Raw genomic sequence first — 26,010 nt, forward strand, 5'->3', positions numbered from 1 at the left:
TTGGGATGAATGTGACCCGACCGTTCAGACTGAAGTCACATGTCAAAAGATCAGATATGTGTCGGTTTTAGGAGCACATATCCAAGTGTCACATTTGAAAGAAATCATCATTAAAAGATCAGATACAGTAACATTGGGGCCAAAAAATCAGATCAGGCTGCAGTCTGAACGTAGACTTGGACTTAAACAAATTTTATTGATCCACAAGGGAAATTATTTAGACACAGCAGCTCACACATCATCTCATCAGACAAGAAAGTATTTAGGGAAAGCCTAAAGTTCAGCACTTGCAGCCAATTACGAATCGGTGCTAGTGCAGCTTCTGCAGCTTCTGCAGCTCAGGGAGTGAATTCTGAAGGTGTTTTCACATGAGACGTGGCCTGTCCACATACTGAGATGTAAGTAAGTCCATCCATTTTGTTCCGCTTATCTGAGGCTGTGTCGTGGGGGCAGCAGTCTAAGCAGGAACTCCCAGACTTCCCTCACCCCAGACACTTCCTCCAGCTCCTCCAGGAGGACCCGAGGTCCCTCCAGCGTGTCCTGGGTCTTCCCCGGGCCTCCTCCCGGTGGGACATGACCGGAACATCTCCTGAAGGAGACGTCCAGGAGGGAGATGTCCTCCCCTCATCAACTGCTCCTCTCGAGGTGGAGGAGCAGCGGCTCTACTCCAAGCTCCTCCCGTGTGACCGAGCTCCTCACCCTGTCTCTAAGGGAGCGTCCAGACACCCTGCGGAGGAAACTCATTTCAAGCGCTTGTATCGGTGATCTCGTCCTTTCGATCGTTAACGTCATTGTAAGTAAGTCATTATGTCATTATAGGTTTAAGTGGAAACAGTAAACAATAAATCTACTTTGATTCACTACTAAACTGAGTTTCTAGCCTGATTCATCAGCCGGTTTCACTTCGTAGAAACCGTCTGTCCTCGCAGCGTTAGGAATCGTTCACTCGATAGGGGGCGAGTACATTTTTTATTTAACCAATCGCTGCTGTTTGGTCATGACGTTTTTAATGCGCCAAATCCCGTAGGAAGAAGGACAATAAAGTCTTTCTCTTTGATAAAATTCACCAAACATTCTCTTTGTTCCGGCTTTAAATCCTCGATCTCAGGAATCGTTGCCAACGCAGAATGTCTGTCTTCGTCTACATCCGTCTCAACGCTTTGTTTACTGTTGTGCTGTTCCACAAAAGGGACACAGACAGACGCCACGAGTTTGACGTCACGGCTTCACAGCTCTTCTCTGATTGGCCGGTGTGCGGTCTACAACTTCCGGGGTTCTTGCAAATCGTCTGGTGCATTCTGATTCCTGACCTAGACACTGGAGAGAAATGAAATTGAGCGGAGGCACTAGTTGACGCCAGACTGGTGTTTTAACAGAATTACCTACTGTTCCTAGTCATTTTTAAGACATTTTAAATTGTATTTGTATACATTTCAGGCTTATTTTCAATTAATCTTTAGTATTTGCACTAATAATATCACTTGGCAGAAATGTATGTGTATTTGGCCGCACTCTTTCCACGGTTTGTTTTCCTGTGCCTCGTTTGACTCTGGCCTCTGTGGTATGTTTGGCATGTTTCATGACGTCGAACATCAGAACTAAAGCGTCGCTCTGGAACTCGCTGGATCATTTAGTCGCTGTTCTTTGTCAGGTTGAGCAGGGGGAGCTTTAAGTCTCTCTTTCACCTTTAACCGGAACGACATGCCTCCAGTTTACATTTGTCTTGTACGTCCAGAGGGAATGAAGACAGCTGGATATAGAAATGTACTGGTGATACGTGAGAATACTCCCAGGGACCAGTCAGTCACTATAATTACAAATGGGAGCTTAATAGGGATGGGACACGATCTCTTGCCTCGAGACAAAACGGTCTTGTGAGATTTTATCCACTTTGGCACGAGCATGAAAGGGTTACGCGCCTCATTCAAGCTCTGGAAAGTTACGTGTCTTTGAGCAACTGTATCTCACATATTCAGACAGAGAAGAGTTCGGTCAAGTGGTAACGGAGGGAAACAGGGGCAGATTTTTGACATTCAAATGTCTCTTATTCAGAAACTAGAGGAACTATTGAAATAAGTAAAGTATCAGAATGTAGGAAAGAGTTACACTCCAACAGGGTCAAGTTAAACCTGTGATATTCTTTCAAGTTGTTCACAAAAAATTAAAAAAACTCATGTCGGTAACGGAGGGAATGAAATATGCAGCACTTTTTGGGCAATAAATCCAAACAGTGATAACTCTTGGTTCTCACTTACATATCCTTAACAAACTGGTTTGAATATTTGCTTCATATAGTTTTCTACCATATGGTACAAGATTAGGTTGAAAAACCTCTTACTTTTTGACTCATGAAATTTTTTATTAAGAAAGGTCATGGTAACGGAGGGAAAAGTAACGGAGGGAAAATTGTGCAAACAAGTAGAAGGTGCAGGATTTTACATCATTTGTCAGTTTTTTTCTTCTGAATACTTTAATATTACTTCAAAATGAAAGGAAACTATCTCTATAAAATATGTCAGTCCTTCCAAGCAAATTTTTATCATTTTAAATACTTTTTAAAAAAAAAAATCCTGTCCCTTCATCAACAGTTCAAAGATGGAATAACACAAGATATGATGAAATACATCCATTTATTTACATGATTTGCAGGTCTTTGAAATTTGGGAAATAATTTTGTTCCATGTTTCATACATGGTCTGTTTAAAACGTATGGAACTTTAGAACCAAAAATGGTACAGAAAAAAGGTCAACAGTTTCATAAACTAGAGTACATATGTATCTGTTCAATACATTTTTATATCAGATGCATTAACTTGAAGTTTTGGCCTTGTTGTTTACTTCTGCTTGACCGGGACCAGATCACTGTAAACTCTGTGTCAGTTTTTATTTCGTAATGATAGGACCAATACTGACGCAAATAATAAGTGCTAAAGTAAAGTTATTAGGTTCTTTTTTCAGACGAAGAGTTTGTTTTCACACCTGACAGTTTGTTCTGTTCCCTGTGCTCTTCCTCAGAGTCTCGGGATGTTGCTGTGTCGTGTCGTTCAGTTGATTTAAACAGGTTTTGGTGCCGTCTTTCTACCGGTGGAGGCAGGACGACAGCGCCACCTGCAGGCCCACTTCCTCAGGACAGTATCCCGGGTGTGTGAGAGTAAAAAAGCCCCTGGTCTCGGTTTATCGTCCCGTGGGCACGTTTCTATATTTCGATTGCCTCTTTAATCCAGAGACGATGTTTGTTTTCCTCTGTCCCAGTGATGTTTGCTCCATCCTGGTTCATAATGTGGTTCTGTCTTTTACTGTGTCAGAAACGACTGATTTGAGTTGTTCCAGACCAGGACTGAGACCGGGACCAGAGCAGGACTGAGACCGGGACCAGAGCGGGACTGAGACCGGGACCAGAGCAGGACTGAGACCGGGACTGAGACCGGGACCAGACTGGGACTGAGAGACCGAAACCAGACCGGGACCAGGACAAGGACTGAGACTGGGACCAGACCAGGACTGAGACCGGGACCGGGACTGAGACCGGGACCAGAGGACTGAGACCAGACCAGAGAGGACTGAGACGGGACAGACCGGACCAGAGGACTGAGAGACCAGACAGGACAGACAGACCAGGACCAGACTGAGACCAGACTGAGACCAGGACTAAGACCAGACAGAGAGACCAGGGACTGAGAGACCAGGACCAGACCAGGACTAAGATCGGGACTGAGACTGGGACTGAGAGACCGGGACAGGACAAGGACTGAGACTGGGACCAGGACCAGGACTGAGATCGGGACCAGACCGGGGCCTGAGAGACCAGGACTGAGGCCAAGACCAGACCAGGACTGAGACCAGGACTGAGAGACCGGGACCAGACCAGGACTAAGATCGGGACTGAGACTGGGACTGAGAGACCGGACCAGACCGGACAGGGACTGAGACCGGGACTGAGGCCAAGACCAGACCTGAGACTGGGACTGAGAAACCGGGACCAGACCAAGACTAAGATCGGGACTGAGACTAGGACTGAGAGACTGGACAGGACCAGACTGAGACCAGGACTGAGACTAGGACCAGACCGCGACTGAGAGACCGGGACCAGACCAGGACTAAGATCGGGACTGAGACTGGGACTGAGAGACCGGGACAGGACTAGGACTGAGACTGGGACCAGGACCAGGACTGAGATCGGGACCAGACCGGGACTGAGAGACCAGGACTGAGGCCAAGACCAGACCAGGACTGAGACTGGGACTGAGAGACCGGGACCAGACCAAGACTAAGATCGGGACTGAGACTAGGACTGAGAGACTGGGACAGGACCAGGACTGAGACCGGGACTGAGACTAGGACCAGACCGCGACTGAGAGACCGGGACCAGACCGGGACTGAGATCGGGACCAGACTAGGAACGGTCCCAGAATCATTATCCGTTATCCGATTTTTCATTTTGATTTTGGAGACAAATAATGAAGAAAATTGTTGTTATTTTTTTTCATTTTCTTTTCATTTTTGGTTTTATTTTGAAAAACGAACAAACGAATGACACACGGAATGACACAAAATACATAAAACACATATTTTAGTTTACGAAAAGACCAAATTTACACAGATGAGCTGCAGGTGAATGTGTGGAAAAATCGTTTGTTTGACCACAGCTGGAGACAGAACCGCCCAGTGAAAGACCTGCCCCCAGACAAAGTCCACACACTTTAATCAGATTCATTATGTAAGTTTAGCTTTGACTCCGGCCTCACACTGCGAAACAAACTCTCTGATGGCAAACACAATCTCTCGTTTGATTAATAAAACCGCACCCCTCCTGTGCGTCTGCAGCTGAGTCCGGGCGTCTTCTGCTTGAATTTCGTTTGCACATCATAAAACCACTAAAGAGGAAAGAGAGGAGGAGGAGGAAGGTTCTGGATCAGGGGTCGGCAACCTGCGGCTCTTTCATCCTCCTGCTGCAGCTCCCCGTGACTTTGGATAAGAAGTAATGATGTTTAATTACAGCGTGTTTTTATTATAGTTTGTTCGTTTTTCATTGAGTGCGTATACATGCACATCAGTAACCCGGTTATTAGCCATACCCCGGTTCTGTCAGTATTCGTGTTACTGTGTTTACATGCGCACTGAGACACCGGGACACTCATATCCGCGTGTACATGATCAAATGGAGTATCCCGGTTTCTTGACATAATCTTACAAATGCGCAGGCGCAAAAATTAACTTAAATCAATTTCATAAACCAGGAAAAATACAAACCGTGAGCTCCTTTAGCATAAGAAGCTAAGGAGCTACGAGATCTCCCACAATCCACTGTGCAGATTCTTCATTAAAATCTTCTGCATAAATAAACTCAACTTTACAACATATAAACCATAAACACTATAGACACATCAGCCCGTTTGATCAGATCATTCAGCTGTGATCACATTTGTTTACGTTTTACAGAAACGAAACTTAAGACCGTTTGGCTAATTAGCATAAACTGTTAGCGGCGATAAAAACAACTCGCTCCTTGTGCCGCTGATGTGATCAGTTTCTTTTGGACTAAATGACACGACTCTGTGGATTATGTGTGTTGTTTTTGTGACAGAAGAGGCACTAATGATGGTGAGTCTGTTCTGTGTGTGTGTTGTATAGGAGATAGTTCATGTTTTAGCTTTTCAGCGTCACACAAGTGCAGATTGTACGTGTGCAGGTTTAGCGCAGCTCTTAATTTTACAGTGATTTCACTCGTTTGGTCACTTTATTTATGTTGGTCAATTTATTTATGTGACTACTGTTGTTGTGTGAAAGGCTGGAAAGTGTCTTTTGGACGCATGCACTCAACTTTATGTTGCAGTAACCGGGGTACTGCGTTTACATGCCACAAGTAACCCGGTTATTATCAGAATAAACCAGCTACAGTAACTCGGTTTCTAATAACCGGGATACTGAAACCGGGTTACTGCGTTTACATGCACCATCAAGAAACCGGGATACTCAAAAAACCCGATCATAACCGGGTTACTGATGTGCATGTAAACACACTCAATGTAACTCTAAATTTGTACATAATTGTAATCTTGTAACATTCAAATAAAACTTTTTAAAATATTTCTGTTGATTAAAAAGTGCGTCAAAGTCACCGATCTGCAACACCGCCACAGATCTGGGAGACCGGATTTACCAGATCCTACACAATCCGTGTGTCATTCATTAATTCGTTTTTCAATATAAAACCAAAAATAAGAAAATGAAAAAACAACAGTTTCCTGTCACGTGGAAACAGAGGCAGGACCCAAAACGCAGGACTGCTTCAAAATATTTAATGACAAATCAAAAAAATCCAAAACTCAAGACTAAATTGCCATGACAAGAGACACGGAGAAACTCGGACAGAGACAATGGACCAACAAAGGGCAGAGGAGAACACAGGGTATAAGAGCCACAGACACAGGTGAAACACATGAGGGCGGAAAACAATCAAGACGGGAAGAAAAACTCAAAACTACAAGCAGACAGGACAAATGTCAAAATAAAACACTAAAGGCAAACTACAGGAATAAGATATCAAAATAAGCAAAAACAACGACTACAAAACATGAACCATGACAGTTTCCTTCATTATTTGTCTCCAAAACCAAAATGAAAAAACAAATAACGATAATTTTTTTCAGTTTTCGATTTGGTGTTTAAATGAAAAATGAAAAAAAAAAAAAAACAGATAACGGCCGTTTCCATGACTGTGATGCTGAAATTTTGCGCTGCAAACAGACTGAACCTGGACTGATCCAGGTCTGGGACCAGAGCGGGACTGAGACCGAGACCAGGCTGGGACCAGACCGGGACCAGAGTGGGACTGAGACCGAGACCAGACCAGGACCAGACCGGGACCAGACCGGAGGTTCAGAGTCCACGGCAGGGCCGGAGCTCGAAGCTGAGGCTCGAACCCTGTGGAGGCTCAAACCTGTGGAGGCTCGGAGTCAAAGCTCGGAGTCCACCCTGGTCCCGCTCTGTCCCGCTCTGGTCCCGCTCTGGTCCCGTCTGGTCCCGTCTGGTCCCGGTCTGGTCCGGTCTGGTCCCGGTCTGGTCCCGCTCTGGTCCCGCTCTGGTCCCGGTCTGGTCCCGGACCTGGATCAGTCCTGGTTCAGTCCTGGTTCAGTCCATATACGGTGCAAAAGTCCGGCATTGCAGTCACAGAAGTCACGTAAACGGGAAACAGTCGTTATCCATTTTTTCCATTCTTCATTTAAACACAAAATTGAAAACTGAAAAAACGAATCATTATCATTTTTTTCATTTTGATTTTGGAGACAAATAATGAAGAAAACTGTTGTTTTTTCGTTTTCTTATTTTTGGTTTTAAATTGAAAAATGAATGAACGAATGACACACGGATTCTACACCAGCAGCACGATTTATTGAGCTTTTCGACTCCTGGTAGGTAAATGATGGACAAATCCGAGGAAAAAGTTTCTGAAGAAAAGAGAAGGTTTAGCGCTTCGTGGGCAGATTCATTTTCTATCACGGCTGATGGAACTGAAACACACGATAAAATGATGACAGAACTCAGACACAGACGGGGTTTTACCCGTTCAATTCATTCACTCCAGAACATCACTCTCTCTCCAGAAAGTTCTCAGTCCACATTCTGGGCCGTCCACACAGTGCCAGATCAGATCTTTACTCCGATGAATCTGTGGGAGCTGGCGACACCAGATCGTTCCGTCTCTGGAGCTGTTTTCAGTCAGATTAGTGTGAATGAACACTGCATCCACAACCAAAACCACGAATATGTGCGAGTGTGGACGGGGCCTAAACTAGAAATGCAGAGCTCTGATCTTTTGAACACTTACGAGTCTCAAAGCGAGTGTTTTTTACGGTTTTACTAAACAGGAAACAGCTGATGCGATCAAACTCACAGCTTTATATCCTGTGGTCCGCAGACAGATCCCTCTGCAGTTTTTGCGATGGGAGATTTTAAGTCTCATAAGATTCTCCTCATGTCTGTGGAGTTTGCTTTTTGTTGGACGTTTAAAAATGGTTTAATCCTACAGTGTTTGACGGCCTTTAGATTTCGTTTTTGATTAGAAAGCTGCAAATGTACCTTGTTTGCACTGCCAAAAATTACTCGGAGCAGTGGATCGTACATAATTCTAAAACACAACAATTTAGTAACAGTTTAGTTTAAGCTCATTTGTGGATTTCGTTTATAGTGCGGTGTGTGGTTCTGGTTGAGATCGATGAGCAGAAGAACCACAGAATCTGTCCAAATGATGCACTAGACGAGCTCTTTCTCTGCACAGAAATCATCTCTGCTTTTAAAGTTCAGAGCGCTCAGCCTCCTCGCTCTCTCCTCTCCTCCCTCTCCAAACCCAAGGCAGGAGCTTATGTTTTTATGGACGCACAGGTGGACTTGGCCGCACTATATCCATTCCCTTTTAGCGCCTCGGAGCCTGTGAGACTGTTTAATGGAGCCGTGTCACAGGGGAGTTATAGCAGTGAATGGGCCCTCATCAACCTGTCAGAGCCCCACTGCGCAGATATGAGAAGGAGTCTGGAGAACTATTACTAAGTTTCTGATCACATCACCACCATCAGCACAGGCCAGTGATATTTAAAGACTCATATTACACAAAACGTTAAACTTTTGTGGCCTTTTAACCATGTTACACTGTCGTCCCCTCGTCAAAAAACATACCTGGAGATGTATTTTTTCTGTAGCTCACTCTGACAGATCATACTTCCATCCAGTTCCTGTCTTCCATTGAGTGCGTTTACATGCACATCAATAACCCGGTTATGATCGGGTTTTTTGAGTATCCCGGTTTCTTGATGGTGCATGTAAACGCAGTAACCCGGTTATGGCAGTATCCCGGTTATTAGAAACTGGGTTACTGTAGCTGGTTTATTCCGATAGTAACCGGGTTACTTGTGGCATGTAAACGCAGTACCCCGGTTACTGCAACATAAAGTTGAGTGCGCATGCGTCCAAAAGACACTTTCCAGCCTTTCACCACAACAGTAGTGACATAAATAAATTGACCAACATAAATAAAGTGACCAAACGAGTGAAATGACTGTAAAATAAAGAGCTGCGCTAAACCTGCACACGTACAATCTGCACTTGTGTGACGCTGAAAAGCTAAAACATGAACTATCTCCTGTACAACACACACACAGAACACACTTACCATCATTAGCGCCTCTTCTGTCACAGAAATAACACACATAATCCACAGAGTCGTGTCATTTAGTCCAAAAGAAACTGATCACATCAGCGGCACAAGGAGCGAGTTGTTTTTATCGCCGCTAACAGTTTATGCTAATTAGCCAAACGGTCTTAAGTTTCGTTTCTGTAAAACGTAAACAAATGTGATCACAGCTGAATGATCTGATCAAACGGGCTGATGTGTCTATAGTGTTTATGGTTTATATGTTGTAAAGTTGAGTTTATTTATGCAGAAGATTTTAATGAAGAATCTGCACAGTGGATTGTGGGAGATCTCGTAGCTCCTTAGCTTCTTATGCTAAAGGAGCTCACATTTTTCCTGGTTTGTAAGTTAATTTTTGCGCCTGCATTTGTAAGATTATGTCAAGAAACCGGGATACTCCATTTGATCATCATGCGGATATGACCGGGCATTAACGCAGTAACACGAATACTGACATAACCGGGATATGGCTAATAACTGGGTTATTGATGTGCATGTGTAAGTTCCTATGTTCCCATGAAAGTACCCATCTGTGGATGTAGTGTTCCTCTGGATGTAACGTTCCTCTGGATGTAATGTTCCTCTGGAAATAATCATCCCACAGAAATAGTCTTAGCATGGAAGAAGTCTGGCCTCCATCCTGCCTCCAGCCTGTCGATGAAATCTTCTTACAGAAGTTCCTGTCCTCCTGCAGTAGTCCTCTTCCTACAGAAAAACCTTCATATGGACGTAGCTTTATTAAAAAGGTGGTTCTTCCACAAATGTCCCTGTCGAAGTTCCCTTCCCTTCCAACTTACCAAGGAAAACTCACTGGAAGTAGCTTTCCTACAGAAGTAGTATTTCCACAAAAGATAAAACCTTCCCATGGAACTTTGCTTTTTTACAGAGGTTCTTCCTACAGAAGACGTCTTCCCATGGAATTTTCTGTCTTCCTACTGAAGCGTTTACCAGGTTTAATTAATAGTCAGGGTCTTGCATCATGCTCAAATAACTAAAAGCAACTCTGCTGCCTCTTGGGGAACTCATTTTGGTCCCTGAGATGAAACTCTCTTTCCTGAGAGAGAATCTACAGTGAAACAGTTCCTTTAACAGAACATTTTCCAAGAGCCCCAGTGTCTGTGTCTCTCACTTAAAGCAGAGATGTGTGGAAGCCAGAGGAGTTACCCACACGCTCCAGTCTCTCTCCTCCAGGTCCGTTCTGGCATTGAAGTCAAACATGACTTGTGACGTTTTTTTGTTTTTGTTTGTTTGTTTGTTTTTAGCTCCATACACCTTCACCGGAATCATCTGGATAATGTCAGTGTCTACTGAACTAAAGGTAAAAGGAGCTGTTCACTTGAAAACTACAGCTTCATGACATTACAAGATGGAACAGAGCATTTTGAGCTTCAGAGATTTAGACTAATAATACTGGAAAGCTCTCAAAAGTCAAGTGTGTGCAATAGAGGACCTTTAAATCCCAGGAAGAAAATGTGAGAAAATGTGCCAAATTAGACAGATTTATGCAACAGTGACAATAATTATATAAGAATAAGCAACGTGATTAATCCCAATGAATCACATTTGTAAAGTGTGATTAATTCAAAGATTTATTGTCATTTTCACAAGTTACAAAATGACATTTAGAGCATTGAAACAGCAGTGTAGAAGTACAAACAGCATCAGTGCAGTTCATAAAGTGTAAATACATACACACTGAGGTACTTCTAGCAGTAAAAACAACAGGACATAAAGGCAGAGGGAGACACAGCAGGATAAGGTGTAGAAGAGTGTGTTTGTTGCATCAGTGCAGAGTTCAGTTCACATTTCTTTGCCGTAGTGCAGCTGGAGAACCTGCACACTCCCCCAGAGGGAGCACTGAGTGAAAACGATGTAATACATATGCCACACTTAGTATGTGGTGATGTTAACAATGATAATAATATTTAATTATGCAAATCTCATCACCGGATTTTTAATCTTTAAGGTAATTTAGCCGATTTTAGATGTATCCCAGAAATATAACTACGCTGAGTCGTGTCCTTTAGTCCGACAGAAGCTGAACCGCATCAGCGCACAAGGAGCGAGCTGTTTTTTTTTGAGCGCTTAGTTTATGCAAATGAGCCATGTGGTTCTAAGTTTCATTTCTCTAAAATGTAAACAAATGTGCACAAAGCTGTGTGGATAGAGAAGACCTGCGCACACAGAAACAACATGTCTGGACGCAGATCGTTTCTGATACGGTGATACGCGGATTCAGTGTAAATGTATTATTTGTTATTGATCCGTGTGTGTAATCTGTGGTGTGTGTTGTTAGTGTTGTCATTAACAGTGTGTCTCAGTTGCTGAGGGATGGGAGCGGCTCCACCTGTCACATTTCAGTAACGCTCTTGTGGCTGTGGACTTCGCTGCATCAGAGGACCCTGGTGATGACGGAATCATATTGTCATTGTTTTCTAAAAGCTGCGGTTTGCTCGTCCACACGACAACACAACGTTGGCGTTTCTCAGATTTCTCCACTCTGGAACCTGTTCTCAAAAAACTCTGTTTTCGCCACCACCCAAAACGCCGACTCCATGTGGACGAAAGGCCAAAATGAACACAAACTTCTCCATTTTGACCAAAAAAACTTTGTTGTGTGGACGACCCCTGACTGACTTCAGCCCCTCAGGTTCTGACTGACAGTACATTTATGTACACGGTTTAAACTAACCAACAAGTGAAGAAAACATCCCCCTGAGTGACCAGTGTCTCTCTTCAGTCCCACAGGAGCTGAGTGTGTCTCTGGTCCAGCAGCTCTTCTCCCGCTGTGAAAAAGAGCAGAACTGCACCGTGACAGTAGCTCTGGAAACTTGCTTTACTTTGTTGCTGATATTGAATAAGGATCATAAATGTTTGATACGACTGCAGTGAAACCCTCGCCCTCCTCCCCGTCGGCGCACAGAGCAGGACTCTTCTTCAGGACGATTACCAACACCGTTTCATTTTGCTAAGTAGCCGCCTCAGGAGGAGCACTGCTTTAGATTTCATAAGAGCCATAAATTAGTGTCTGCAGCACTCAGAGAGATCAGAGAGCTACAACAGGGCGGTAAACACGCTCCCACACACTTTATACAGAATGTACACGGTGTACAGAGTCTATACAGGCCGTACACAGGCACAAACACCACATATACTGGATACAGGCCCATATGTTTATACACATCTGCAGGAGGCACGTCAGAGTCACATTCTCATCATTCACTGAACTGATGTCATCAATATTCACTGAGTGCACTGCTCTGAGAAACTATTGGACTTTAATCTTTGTTTTACCACAATTTAACCAGAAAGATCTGACTTAACTTCAACGACAACAGCAGATTTTTACTGTTAAACATCACAGGCTCCTGAAAATGTGCAGTTTTTCTTAAGTTTCAGACGATCTTCTTCCACCGTAGAGAAAACGTCAGTATTATTTGGCTACAAAATCTTAGTTGGTAAAAGTCTAAATAAAAACGTCACATTGTTTTCAGATGAAGTACTTGTGTGACTGTAGACCAGCTGAACCTTAAATATTGAAAAGTATCTTTAAAGGTGCATTATGAACACTTTTCTGTTCATCTCCATAGAGACGTTATTGCCTTTAATGTTCCACAGAGGCATTAAACATGTTCATCATCATTCATTTCATCATTTTATATCTGTTTTGGGAGTAACGTTTTATAAAAGTAACAAATTACTGTAATGTGTTGCTTTTTGCTGTAACGCAGTAATGTGGTGTTTCAGTACAGGTGCGAGGATGGGCGACTTTTTCATCCACAACCGCATCACAAAACTCGTCATCCGCCCGCTGTCCATTTGCGACCACAGTTTTTGACCAGTTTTCAAAACCGCACCCTCCCGCCGTCCGCTCGCTCTCCTCCCAGCTGCTCCGAGTTCATAGTTTTTTATTTGAGTAGTGAAACCTCCACCCGCCCGAATTTAATTAAAATATTATTTTTCCTCACGTCATCCGCCCGACCCGAGGTTTAGCCGTGGAGTCCGCGGTTGTAACCTTACAGGGAAATTTTTTTATATTTTACTCAGTACAAATGTGAGTAACGTGCATCACATTTGTTTTTTTTAACCTAGATTGAAGTGGTGGGTTTTTCTTCATACGAAATTACCGCAATATCAGCAGAATATGAAACGCCGGAGACGCGCCCTCGTAGACCGTCGGGTGACCGTGAGAGAAAAGACCGGCGCAGAACTCCACGCTCCACGAGGCGAAACGCAGCTGACGCCCGATAGCGCCTTGCAGACACCCTGATCCACGGGCTCGGGGTTCTCTCAGGGGCGGGCTTAGATTCCAAGTTGTAGTCCAAGATTAGACCTGGTTTAGTCCTGCTTCTCTTCTGGTTTAGTCCTGGTTTAGACCTAGTTTAGACCTGGTTCAGTCCTAGTTCAGCTCTGGTTTAGTCCTAGTTTAGACCTGGTTTAGTCCTAGGGTCAGTCTTGGTTTAGTCCCGGTCTGGTCTTGGTCTCAGTCCTGATCACTCAGTCCTTGTTCAGTTCTGATGTAGTCCTGGTTTAGTCCTGGTTCCTGGTTCAGTCTTTCATTGCAGTTTAAGTCACGGAAACAGGAAATGGCCATTATCTGTTTTTTTTGTTTTTTTTTTTTTTCCTTTTTTCATTTAAACACAAAATCAAAAACAGAAAAAAAAACTCATCTTTATCCTTTTTTTTTTTTTTGGAAACAAATAATGAAGAAAATAGTTGTTTCTTTTTAATTTTCTTATTTTTAGTTTTATTTTGAAACACGACTGAATGAATGACACATGGATTGTGCACTTCACTGAGTTTTTATTCTTGATTTTTTAAAATCTCTCTACCATTGTCGTGTTCTTGTTGTCATTTAGAAAGTTTTGGCCTGGAAGTAAACAAAAGTGTGGAAAAACACGTCAACGTTTTCAGTCAGATCTTGATGTTTTAGAGAAACGTCGTCCGCGCTTTAAGATCCTGATGAGGCTCCCTCCTGACGCCGCCTGTTTACAGCGAAGCCGGTGGTGTATTTTTAAACCGCACCGAGGTTGGCTCAAGACACGGCCGGTCCTCCCACTCAGCTGCACCCACGGCCTCGGAAAAACCATCGCAAGACGCCATCTCCTTCATCAGAGCGGAGCCGAGCGCCGAGAGGCCGTTACCATGCCAACGCCCGTGTCCCGCGCACAATCACCAACAATGAATTTCAATCAAACAGTGAATAGTGATTTTGGAATCAGACAAAACGGGTTGACGCAGGAGACGGTGATAATTTTGTTGGTAAAATTCTAAATGTTTTCAGAATTTCGGCTCGTTCTGGCTTAATATTAGTGGTTTTACTGAAGCGTGAAATAAGACGAGTAACTGTCGACAAAACCTTAAATAAGTCAGAAAAGCAGGTATTTTCAAAGAACAGACACAAAAAGGAGACAAACTAAATCAGATCTGAAGGAACTGCAAGAAACACAAATGTTCGAATCATTTCATCTGCAGCCTGAAGAGACCCAAATCCGACTTACTCCTGTATCTGATCTTTTAATGACGACACAGTCTGAACGACACAGATAGGGTTGCCAACTTTCCCGAATTGCCTGGGACATCCCGAATTTTATGTGAATTTGATTTGTCACGGACAGGACAGATCCAGTCCCGTATTTCGATCACAGCCTCAAGGTCCGTTCAGACTGCGGCGTCAAAAAAACGGCCACGATGTGCGTCTGGAAAAGTGGCAAGTGTCTTTTCCCGGAACGATGGACCAGGCTTTTGTGCAGCAGTTTTTAATAGGTGAGGTCCGCCTCCCCTGGGAAGTGCCAAAGAGCCGCTGGGGAGGCGCGGCACTAACCCAGGACTCATACCAGGACTGAAGCAGGAGGACTAAACCAGGACCTAAACTAGAACTGAACCAGGACTGAATCAGGACTGAATCAGGACTGAATCAGGACTGAATCAGGACAGGCCTGGAGCTGCGCCCGCACAGACAGTTGGGTGATCGCAGGTGAACGGACCGGCGCAGTGCAGCAGTCACCCGATCATCTCGCTCTCTCTCTCAAGTCCTAGATTAGTCCTGGTTTAGTCCTGGTTTAGACCTGGTTTAGACCTGGTTTAGTCTTGTTTTAGACCTGGGCTAATCCTGGTTTAGTCCTAGTTTAGACCTGGGTTAGTCCTGGTCTAGTCCTGGTTTAGACCTGGTTTAGTCCTGGTTTAGACCTGGTTTAGTCCTGGTTTAGACCTGGTTTAATCCTGGTTCAGACTGGTTTAGTCCTGGTTTAGACCTGGTTTAGTCCTGGTTTAGACCTGGTTTAATCCTGGTTCAGACCTGGTTTAGTCCTGGTTTAGACCTGGTTTAGTCCTGGTTTAGACCTGGTTTAGTCCTGGTTTAGACCTGGTTTAATCCTGGTTAGACCTGGTTTTGACCTGGTTTAGTTTTCCTGGTTTAGACCTGGTTTAGACCTGGTTTAATCCTGGTTTAGACCTGGTTTAGTCCTGGTTTAGACCTGGTTTAGTCCTGGTTTAGACCTGGTTTAATCCTGGTTTAGACCTGGTTTAGTCCTGGTTTAGACCTGGTTTATCCTGGTTTAGACCTGGTTTAGTCCTGGTTTAGACCTGGTTTAGTCCTGGTTTAGACCTGGTTTAGACCTGGTTTAGACCTGGTTTAATCCTGGTTTAGACCTGGTTTAGACCTGGTTTAGACCTGGTTTAGACCTGGTTTAATCCTGGTTTAGACCTGGTTTAGACCTGGTTTAGACCTGGTTTAGTCCTGGTTTAGACCTGGTTTAATCCTGGTTTAGACCTGGTTTAGACCTGGTTTAGACCTGGTTTAATCCTGGTTTAGACCTGGTTTAGACCTGGTTTAGTCCTGGTTTAGACCTGGTTTAATCCTGGTTTAGACCTGGTTTAGACCTGGTTTAGACCTGGTTTAGTCCTGGTTTAGACCTGGTTTAATCCTGGTTTAGACCTGGTTTAGACCTGGTTTAGACCTGGTTTAATCTGGTTTAGACCTGGTTTAGTCCTGGTTTAGACCTGGTTTAATCCTGGTTTAGACCTGGTTTAGACCTGGTTTAGTCCTGGTTTAGACCTGGTTTAGACCTGGTCTAGTCCTGGTGACCTGCTGTTGTTCAGTGATGTTAAAAGTCGCCTGCATGGAGTTGGAAATTATTTGCTGTTTCAAAAATTGTTCATGAATGTACTTTTTTAAATATTAAAAACATATATGATCAGTTTTTATTGAACTCAAAAGATGCATTTACTTCAAAGGTGTGTGTGTGTGTGTGTGTGTGTGTGTGTGTGTGTGTGTGTGTGTGCGTGTGTGTGTGTGTGTGTGTGTGTGTGTGTGTGTGTGTGTGTAGAGAAACACCAGACTCTTCTAACTTTCATTTGGATTTGCTGTTTGCCTTTTAATCTTTAAATAGCACTGGATATTTTATCTGCATTTCCATAACTGCCTTTTCCCTTTTTATTAAATGTTTTTAACAGAGCCATAATTGTTCATACATTTTGGTAAATTTACCTCTAGCCTCAGTCCAGTTCATCCTACACACAGTTATTGGATTATGTGTGGACTGTTTCAAACTTTATTGAACACAAAACAAATATAATGTGCATTGTTTATTTATTTCAAATTAAAGAATCAGAAAATGACTAAAAGTAGTGAAATTGTCCATGCAGCAAGATCATTTTACTTGACAAGTTCTCTTCAAATAAACCTCCGTCTCTGTCGATAATAAACCTGAAAACAAGAATAACCTGATATAAGTTTTTAAATCTTGACCAGATCTGAGAAATTTGCCGTGCAGGTTCATCACAAAACTACACCGAACATTACCCGCTTTTTCGATTTCACTCTGCGTCAGGGACACGACGGCCCGTCCGACCAGAGCCGGCGGAGCGGCGCACGTGACCGTCTCAGGAAGGAAAACCCGGCTCTTGTGTTTGTTCATCCACCCCCACAGATACCGGATCTTCCCGTCGCAGGACCACGGATTTCCCGCCAGGTCGAGCCCCTCCTCGTCCAGCGACACCAGCCCGTCCAACGAGCCCGGCGCCACCGTCTGCAGCTGGTTCTCCTCCAGGTTCAAATGCCGGAGACGCGTCAAGTTCATGAACAAACCCTGCGGAAGTTTCTGAAGCCTATTCCGAGATAAAAAGAGATGCGTCAAGTTTAGATTATTCTGGAAAACCGTTTCATCCAGAGCGTCAATCTTGTTGTTGTCCAAGTTCAGACGTTCCAACTTGGCGAGCGCGTCCAGGGAGTTTCCGCGATCTTCTCCAAGCGGTTGTTCGGGAGATCGAGATTGTCCAGGTTGGGGAGTTTGCGAAACAAGCTCGCCGGGATTTTCGCCAAACGGTTCCCGGATAAATCCAGCCACGTCAACGCGCCGTTTTCCGACAACCAGTCCTCGCCGACGGTTTCGATCTGGTTGTTCTTCAGGACCAGGGTTTCCAGAGGAGCGTGGCTGAAGACGTCGGCGGGTAAGATGGCGAGTTTGTTGTCGGTGAGGTCCAGGGTTCGGAGTTTGGGGAGTCCTCGGAGAAGGTGCGGGCTCAGGTTTCGGATTCGGTTGCTGAAGAGGTGGAGCTCCCGGAGGTTCGGGACGCGGCGGAGGTGGGACTCGGCGACGGCGGAGACGTTGGTGAACTGGACGGTGAGGATGGAGGTGTTGCGCGGGAGGGAGTCCGACGGGAAGGAGGCGAAGGGGGCGGAGTCGCAGACCACCTCCGCGCGGCGGGAGAAGCAGCGGCAGAGGGCGGGGCAAGAAAAACACGCCGGGAGGAGGGAACAGAAGACGAGGGGGAGGAGCCAGGCGGAGGTCACTGGAAGAGAGAAAATAAACGTGAACTTTCAGAGTCTTTTTCAAACACAAGAAGAAAACATTTGTGGATAATCCGTGTGATCATTCGTTCATTTGTTTTTCAAAATAAAAGCAAAAATAAGAAAATGAAAAAACAACAATTTTCTTCATTATTTGTCTCCAAAACCAAAATGAAAAAAACAGATAACAGACTAAACCAGGTCTAAACCAGGACTAAACCAGGTCTAAACCAGGACTAAACCAGGACTAAACCAGGACTAACAGGACTAAACCAGGACTGAACCAGGACTAAACCAGGACTAAACCAGGACTGAACCAGGACTAAACCAGGACTGAACCAGGACTAAAACAGGACTAAACCAAGACCAAACCAGGATTGAACCAGGACTAAACCAGGTCTAAACCAGGACTAAACTAGGTCTAAACAAGGACTAAACCAGGATTGAACCAGGACTAAACCAGGTCTAAACCAGGTCTAAACCAGGACTAAACCAGGACTGAACCAGGACTAAACCAGGTCTAAACCAGGTCTAAACCAGGACTAAACCAGGACTGAACCAGGACTAAACCAGGTCTAAACCAGGACTAAAACAGGACCAAACCAGGACCAAACCAGGATTGAACCAGGACTAAACCAGGTCTAAACCAGGACTAAACCAGGTCTAAACCAGGACTAAACCAGGTCTAAACAAGGACTAAACCAGGATTGAACCAGGACTAAACCAGGTCTAAACCAGGACTAAAACACGTCTAAAACAGGATTAAACTAGGACTAAACCAGGACTAAAACAGGACTAAACAAGGACCAAACCAGGACCAAAACAGGACTAAACCAGGACTGAACCAGGTCTAAACCAGGACTAAAGAAGGTCTATGCCAGGACTAATCTTGGACTTGAGACAGAGAGACGAGACAGTCGGGCCATGGCTGCGTTTAGCCCTGTGGGGCGTAGTGACACTCAGTCCTACTTCAGTCCTGGTTCAGTCCTAGTTTAGACCTGGTTTAGTCCTGGTTTAGACCTGGTTTAGTCCTGGTTTAGACCTGGTTTAGTCCTGGTTCAGTCTCTATACGGCGCAAAAGTCCGTCATCGCAGTTTAAGTCAACGGGAAATGGACGTTTTATCTGTTTTTTCCATTATTCATTTAAACACAAAATCAAAAAAAAGTGACTCTGGCTTTAAATAAAGTTTGCAAAGAAACTGGAAGGACAAAGGAGCGTTGCACCAAAAACACGTAAAATATGACACTAAAGTCAGTCAGGCTCCATGTTCCTCTGCTCTCCTCTGTTTATTAGATGTTAAATCCTGAACTCAGATTTAATGTCAAATCATTTAAATTTGTCGTGTTTTTGGCAAGACTAAACCAGGACTGAACCAGGACTGAACCAGGACTGAACCAGGACTGAACCAGGACTAAACCAGGACTAAACCAGATCTGAATCAGGACTAAACCAGGTTTAAACCAGGTCTAAACCAGGACTAAACCAGGACTAAATCAGATCTGAACCAGGACTGAACCAGGTCTAAACCAGGTCTAAACCAGGACTAAACCAGGTTTAAACCAGGACTCAACCAGGACTAACCAGGACTAAACCAGATCTGAATCAGGACTAAACCAGGTTTAAACCAGGTCTAAACCAGGACTAAACCAGGACTAAAACCAGGACCAAACCAGGACTGAACCAGGACTGAACCAGGACTAAACCAGGACTAAACCAGATCTGAATCAGGACTAAACCAGGTTTAAACCAGGTCTAAACCAGGACTAAACCAGGACTAAATCAGATCTGAACCAGGACTGAACCAGGTCTAAACCAGGTCTAAACCAGGACTAAACCAGGTTTAAACCAGGACTCAACCAGGACTAAACCAGGACTAAACCAGATCTGAATCAGGACTAAACCAGGTTTAAACCAGGTCTAAACCAGGACTAAACCAGGACTAAACCAGGACCAAACCAGGACTGAACCAGGACTGAACCAGGACTAAACCAGGACTAAAACAGATCTGAATCAGGACTAAACCAGGTTTAAACCAGGTCTAAACCAGGACTAAACCAGGACTAAACCAGATCTGAACCAGGACTGAACCAGGTCTAAACCAGGTCTAAACCAGGACTAAACCAGGTTTAAACCAGGACTCAACCAGGACTAAACCAGGACTAAATTAGGACTGACCTAAGACTAAACCAGGACTAAACCAGAACTAAACAAGGACTAAACCAGGACTGAACCAGGACTAAACTAGGACTAAACCAGGACTAAATCAGGACTAAATTAGGACTGACCTAAAACTAAACCAGGACTAAACCAGAACTAAACCAGGACTGAACCAGGACTAAATCAGGACTAAACCTGTTTATTAGATGTTAAATCCTGAACTCAGATTTAATGTCAAATCATTTAAATTTGTCGTGTGTGTTTTTGTGCAGAAGCGTCAGATCGAATTATGACCCAAATTCAGTTGTGACTCAAACCGGGGAATCACCCGTCGAGTTCTCGTTCGTTTGTACTGGTGCTTCTAACCTCTGACCTTTTACTGGTGTCACAATACCAAAACTCCTCAATGTCGACACTGATTTGATCGATTTTGACGCCACATTTATTTGAGAATTTACACGTTAAACACAAACACACGACCTCGCGACACACAGGAAGACCGTTCGAAAATAAAATAATGGATAAGAAGAGATCATTTGTCCGTGTATATTTTTATGTGTATAAACGTGTATAATTTTTGACGTCCTAAATACGGCGTAAAAACAAAAACTGATCTGTAGTCAGTTCAAACATTCACATTACGGCGAAAACAAATGTGAAATAAATCAAAAAGTTTTGTCTGCATTGATTTTAAAATAATATAATCACATAAAAAATACAAACGTTCAATCGTTTTTTTTGGCAGGACTGAACCAGGACTGAACCAGGACTAAACCAGGTCTAAACCAGGACTAAACCAGGACTAAACCAGGACTAAACCAGGACTAAACAGGACTAAACCAGGTCTAAACCAGGACTAAAACAGGTCTAAACCAGGACTAAAACAGGACTAAACCAGGACCAAACAGGACTAAACAGTCTAAAACCAGGACTAAAACAGGACTAAACCAGGTCTAAACCAGGACTAAAACAGGACTAAAACAGGACTAAACCAGGACTAAACCAGGTCTAAACCAGGATTAAACCAGGTCTAAACCAGGAGTAAAACAGGACTAAAACAGGACCAAAGCAGGACTAAACCAGGACTAAACCAGGTTTAAACCAGGACTAAACCATAATTGAACCAGGACTAAACTAGGTCTAAACCAGGACTAAAACAGGACTATACCAGAACCAAACCAGGATCAAACCAGGACCAAAGCAGGACTAAACCAGGACTAAACCAGGTTTAAACCAGGTCTAAACCAGGACTAAACCAGGATTGAACCAGGACTAAACCAGGTCTAAACCAGGACTAAAGAAGGTCTAAACCAGGACTAAAGAAGGTCTATGCCAGGACTAATCTTGGACTTGAGAGAGAGAGACGGGACAGTCGGGCCATGGCTGCGTTTAACCCCATGGGGCGTAGTGACACTCAGTCCTACTTCAGTCCTGGTTCAGTCCTGGTTCAGTCCTAGTTTAGACCTGGTTTAGACCTGGTTAAGTCCTGGTTCAGTCTCTATACGGCGCAAAAGTCCGTCATCGCAGTTTAAGTCAACGGGAAATGGACGTTTTATCTGTTTTTTCCATTATTCATTTAAACACAAAATCAAAAAAAAAAGTGACTCTGGCTTTAAATAAAGTTTGCAAAGAAACTGGAAGGACAAAGGAGAGTTGCACCAAAAACACGTAAAATATGACACTAAAGTCAGTCAGGCTCCATGTTCCTCTGCTCTCCTCTGTTTATTAGATGTTAAATCCTGAACTCAGATTTAATGTCAAATCATTTAAATTTGTCGTGTTTTTGGCAAGACTAAACCAGGACTGAACCAGGACTGAACCAGGACTGAACCAGGACTAAACCAGGACTAAACCAGATCTGAATCAGGACTAAACCAGGTTTAAACCAGGTCTAAACCAGGACTAAACCAGGACTAAATCAGATCTGAACCAGGACTGAACCAGGTCTAAACCAGGTCTAAACCAGGACTAAACCAGGTTTAAACCAGGACTCAACCAGGACTAAACCAGGACTAAACCAGATCTGAATCAGGACTAAACCAGGTTTAAACCAGGTCTAAACCAGGACTAAACCAGGACTAAACCAGGACCAAACCAGGACTGAACCAGGACTGAACCAGGACTAAACCAGGACTAAACCAGATCTGAATCAGGACTAAACCAGGTTTAAACCAGGTCTAAACCAGGACTAAACCAGGACTAAACCAGATCTGAACCAGGACTGAACCAGGTCTAAACCAGGTCTAAACCAGGACTAAACCAGGTTTAAACCAGGACTCAACCAGGACTAAACCAGGACTAAATTAGGACTGACCTAAGACTAAACCAGGACTAAACCAGAACTAAACAAGGACTAAACCAGGACTGAACCAGGACTAAACTAGGACTAAACCAGGACTAAATCAGGACTAAATTAGGACTGACCTAAAACTAAACCAGGACTAAACCAGAACTAAACAAGGACTAAACCAGGACTGAACCAGGACTAAACTAGGACTAAACCAGGACTAAACCTAAATTAGGACTGACCTAAAACTAAACCAGGACTAAATTAGGACTGACCTAAGACTAAACCAGGACTAAACCAGAACTAAACAAGGACTAAACCAGGACTGAACCAGGACTGAACCAGGACTAAACTAGGACTAAACCAGGACTAAATCAGGACTAAACCTGTTTATTAGATGTTAAATCCTGAACTCAGATTTAATGTCAAATCATTTAAATTTGTCGCGTGTGTTTTTGTGCAGAAGCGTCAGATCGAATTATGACCCAAATTCAGTTGTGACTCAAACCGGGGAATTAAACGTCCAGTTCTCGTTCGTTTGTACTGGTGCTTCTAACCTCTGACCTTTTACTGGTGTCACAATACGAAAACTCCTCAATGTCGACACTGATTTGATCGATTTTGACGCCACATTTATTTGAGAATTTACACGTTAAACACAAACACACGACCTCGCGACACAACAGGAAGACCGTTCGAAAATAAAATAATGGATAAGAAGAGATTATTTGTCCGTGTATATTTTTATGTGTATAATTTTTGACGTCCTAAATACGGCGTAAAAACAAAAACTGATCTGTAGTCAGTTCAAACATTCACATTACGGCGAAAACAAATGTGAAATAAATCAAAAAGTGTTTTAAAAATAATATAATCACATAAAAAATACAAACGTTCAATCGTTTTTTTTGGCAGGACTGAACCAGGACTGAACCAGGTCTAAACCAGGACTAAACCAGGACTAAACCAGGACTAAAACAGGTCTAAAACCAGGACTAAACCAGGACTAAACCAGGAACTAAACCAGGTCTAAACCAGGACTAAAACCAGGTCTAAAAACAGGATTAAAACTAGGACTAAACCAGGACTAAAACAGGACTAAACCAGGACCAAACCAGGATCAAACCAGGGCAAAGCAGGACTAAACCAGGACTAAACCAGGACCAAACCAGGACCAAACCAGGTCTAAACCAGGACTAAAACCAGGACTAAACCAGACTAAACCAGGACTAAACCAGGACTAAACCAGGACTGAACCAGGTCTAAACCAGGTCTAAACCAGGACTAAACCAGGTCTAAACCAGGACTAAACCAGGACTAATCTTGGACTTGAGAGAGAGAGAGACGGGACCCCAAACCTTTCTCCTGTGGGCACCGGGTCCGTCCCAACACTCAGTCCTGGTTCAGTCCTGGTTCAGTCCTGAGTTAGTCCTGAGTTAGTCCTGTTTTAGTCCTAGTTCAGCCCTGGTTTAGTCCTGGTTCAGTCTTGGTTTGGTCCGTAAACCTCTTCATACAAACATGACCTTAAAATTCTACTAACAAATCCAACCCTTTAACCTTTTTAAAACGTACAAAAATCAGACTCACTGTTGTCGAGGTTCTGGCTCTGCTCTTCTTCTCCTGATGAAAACCAACGTCCTTTTAATGATCCAGAGTCCAGAGTCGACACTTTTTGCCCAATTTGTCCCGTTTTGCCCAATGTATTTACTTAAACCTGCTCCACCGGCCCAACGCTCTTATGTAATCGTCCACAGAGGAAGAGGACGAGACAACAAATCTACTCAAGTAAAAGTATTTTTCAGATTATAAGACTCACTTAAAATCCTTAATTTTTTTCAAAAATCGACAGTGCGACTTATGGATTAATTCTGGTTGTGTTTACTGACCTCGAACACGCTGCTCAAAAATCTGTCAAAATGTTTTAGTTTGACTTCGTTCGTTCATTCGTTTTTTCAAAATAACAGTTTTCTTCATTATTTGTCTCCAAAACTAAAATGAAAAAACAGATAATGATTCGTTTTTTTTCAGTTTTCAATTTTGTGTTTAAATGAAAAATGGAAAAAACGGATAACGACCGTTTCCCGTTTAACTTTCGTGACTGATGTCGGACTTTTGCACCACATACGGACTGAACCAGGACTGATCCAGGTCCGGGACCAGACCGAGACTAAAGACCGAGACTGAGACCAGGACCAGACCGGGACTAAGACCGAGACTGAGACCAGGACCAGACCGGGACTGAGACCAGGACCAAGACCGGGGAGACCGAGACCGGGACCAGACCAGGACTGAGGCTGGGACCGAACCGGGACTGAGACCGGGACCGAGACCGGGACCGAGACCGGGACCAGACCGGGACCAAGACCAGGACCCAGACCGGGACCGAGACCGGGATCAGACCGGGACCAGAGTGGGGCTTAGACTGGGACCAGACTGGTACCAGGACCAGACCAGGACTGAGACCAGGACTGAGGCTGGGACCGAACCGGGACTGAGACCGGGACCAAGACCGGGACCGAGACCGGGACCGAGACCGGGACCGAGACCGGGACCAGACCACCGGGACCGAGACCGGGACCGAGACCAGGATCAGACTGGGACCAGAGTAGGGCTTAGACTGGGACCAGACTGGTACCAGGACCAGACCGGGACTGAGACCGGGACTGAGACCAGGACCAGAGCGGGACTGGGACCAGACCGAGACCAAACCGGGACTGAGACCGGGACTCAGATTTCTGTTTCTGTGTTTTTTGTTTGTGGGTTTTTTTTTTCAGATTTGGTTCTGCTGCTCAGGTGCTGCAAGGTTTTATCTTTATTTTGTACATTTTACACATTTTTGCACTTTTATCATGTTAACCCTCTGCTTGGCTCTTTTGAATCAATTATTTGACATTTCTTCTTGCCCCTTTTAATCTTCAATAAATTTTAATTATACATTTTAAGCCACGTCTCTGTCCTTTTTATTTTACATTTTTACCTGTTGGTCATTTTTGGTAAATAAAAGTGTATCTAAGGTCACAGCATGTTTCGATTTATTGTGTTTTTTTGGTGGATCTTTTTTTTTTTTTTTTTTTTTTTTAGTTTTTAGTTCAGCCGCTCGACCTGTAGCTGAGGAAAAGATCACATCTCCTCCAAACCTGTGGAGCCGCCAATTAACACGTCTGTGTGGAGGAGAAGAGGAAGGACGACTGACAAAGAAACTGGAAAAAGTTCACAGTCCAGTAGCCAGATTTATCCATGAGGAAACTGTAGAATCAGTGAACTCTTATAAACAGGCGAGTTTCATTGTTGACAAAAGCGAGCGTTGCATGCTGGGAATTACTTTGGTCGGCGGCAAGAAACACTAATTCAACATGACGGACGGAGCGAGAAAGCACGTAAAGGGTATTGATCCTGGTTATTTATCCACTCTAACAGCAGACGACCCAAGACCATTTGACCAGAAATTGGTCATAAGCATCGACGGACGACAAATCACCCTTTTCAACCCCGACAAAAGGTGGAACAAACTAGGGATGGGCATGATTAATCAATTAATGGATAATTGATCATTAAGAATTTCATCGATTACGTTCATTTTAATCGAC

General features: G+C 43.9%; 1 protein-coding gene across 1 annotated transcript; it reads right to left on the minus strand.

Annotated features, from left to right (window-relative positions):
* Positions 1 to 16,690: 16,690 nt before the first annotated feature.
* Positions 16,691 to 24,111, minus strand: LOC110170913 (leucine-rich alpha-2-glycoprotein-like). Its single transcript, XM_055149580.1, is given in 3 exon segments — positions 16,691 to 17,423; positions 17,426 to 17,980; positions 24,011 to 24,111. Coding segments are annotated over 3 exon segments (1,140 nt in total). The 5' UTR covers positions 24,012 to 24,111; the 3' UTR covers positions 16,691 to 16,839.
* Between the last annotated feature and the right edge of the window lie 1,899 nt (positions 24,112 to 26,010).

The sequence above is a fragment of the Boleophthalmus pectinirostris genome, unplaced genomic scaffold (assembly GCF_026225935.1).
Source record: "Boleophthalmus pectinirostris isolate CB_2022bp ecotype Guang Dong unplaced genomic scaffold, ASM2622593v1 HiC_scaffold_13, whole genome shotgun sequence".
Lineage (NCBI taxonomy): Eukaryota > Metazoa > Chordata > Actinopteri > Gobiiformes > Gobiidae > Boleophthalmus > Boleophthalmus pectinirostris.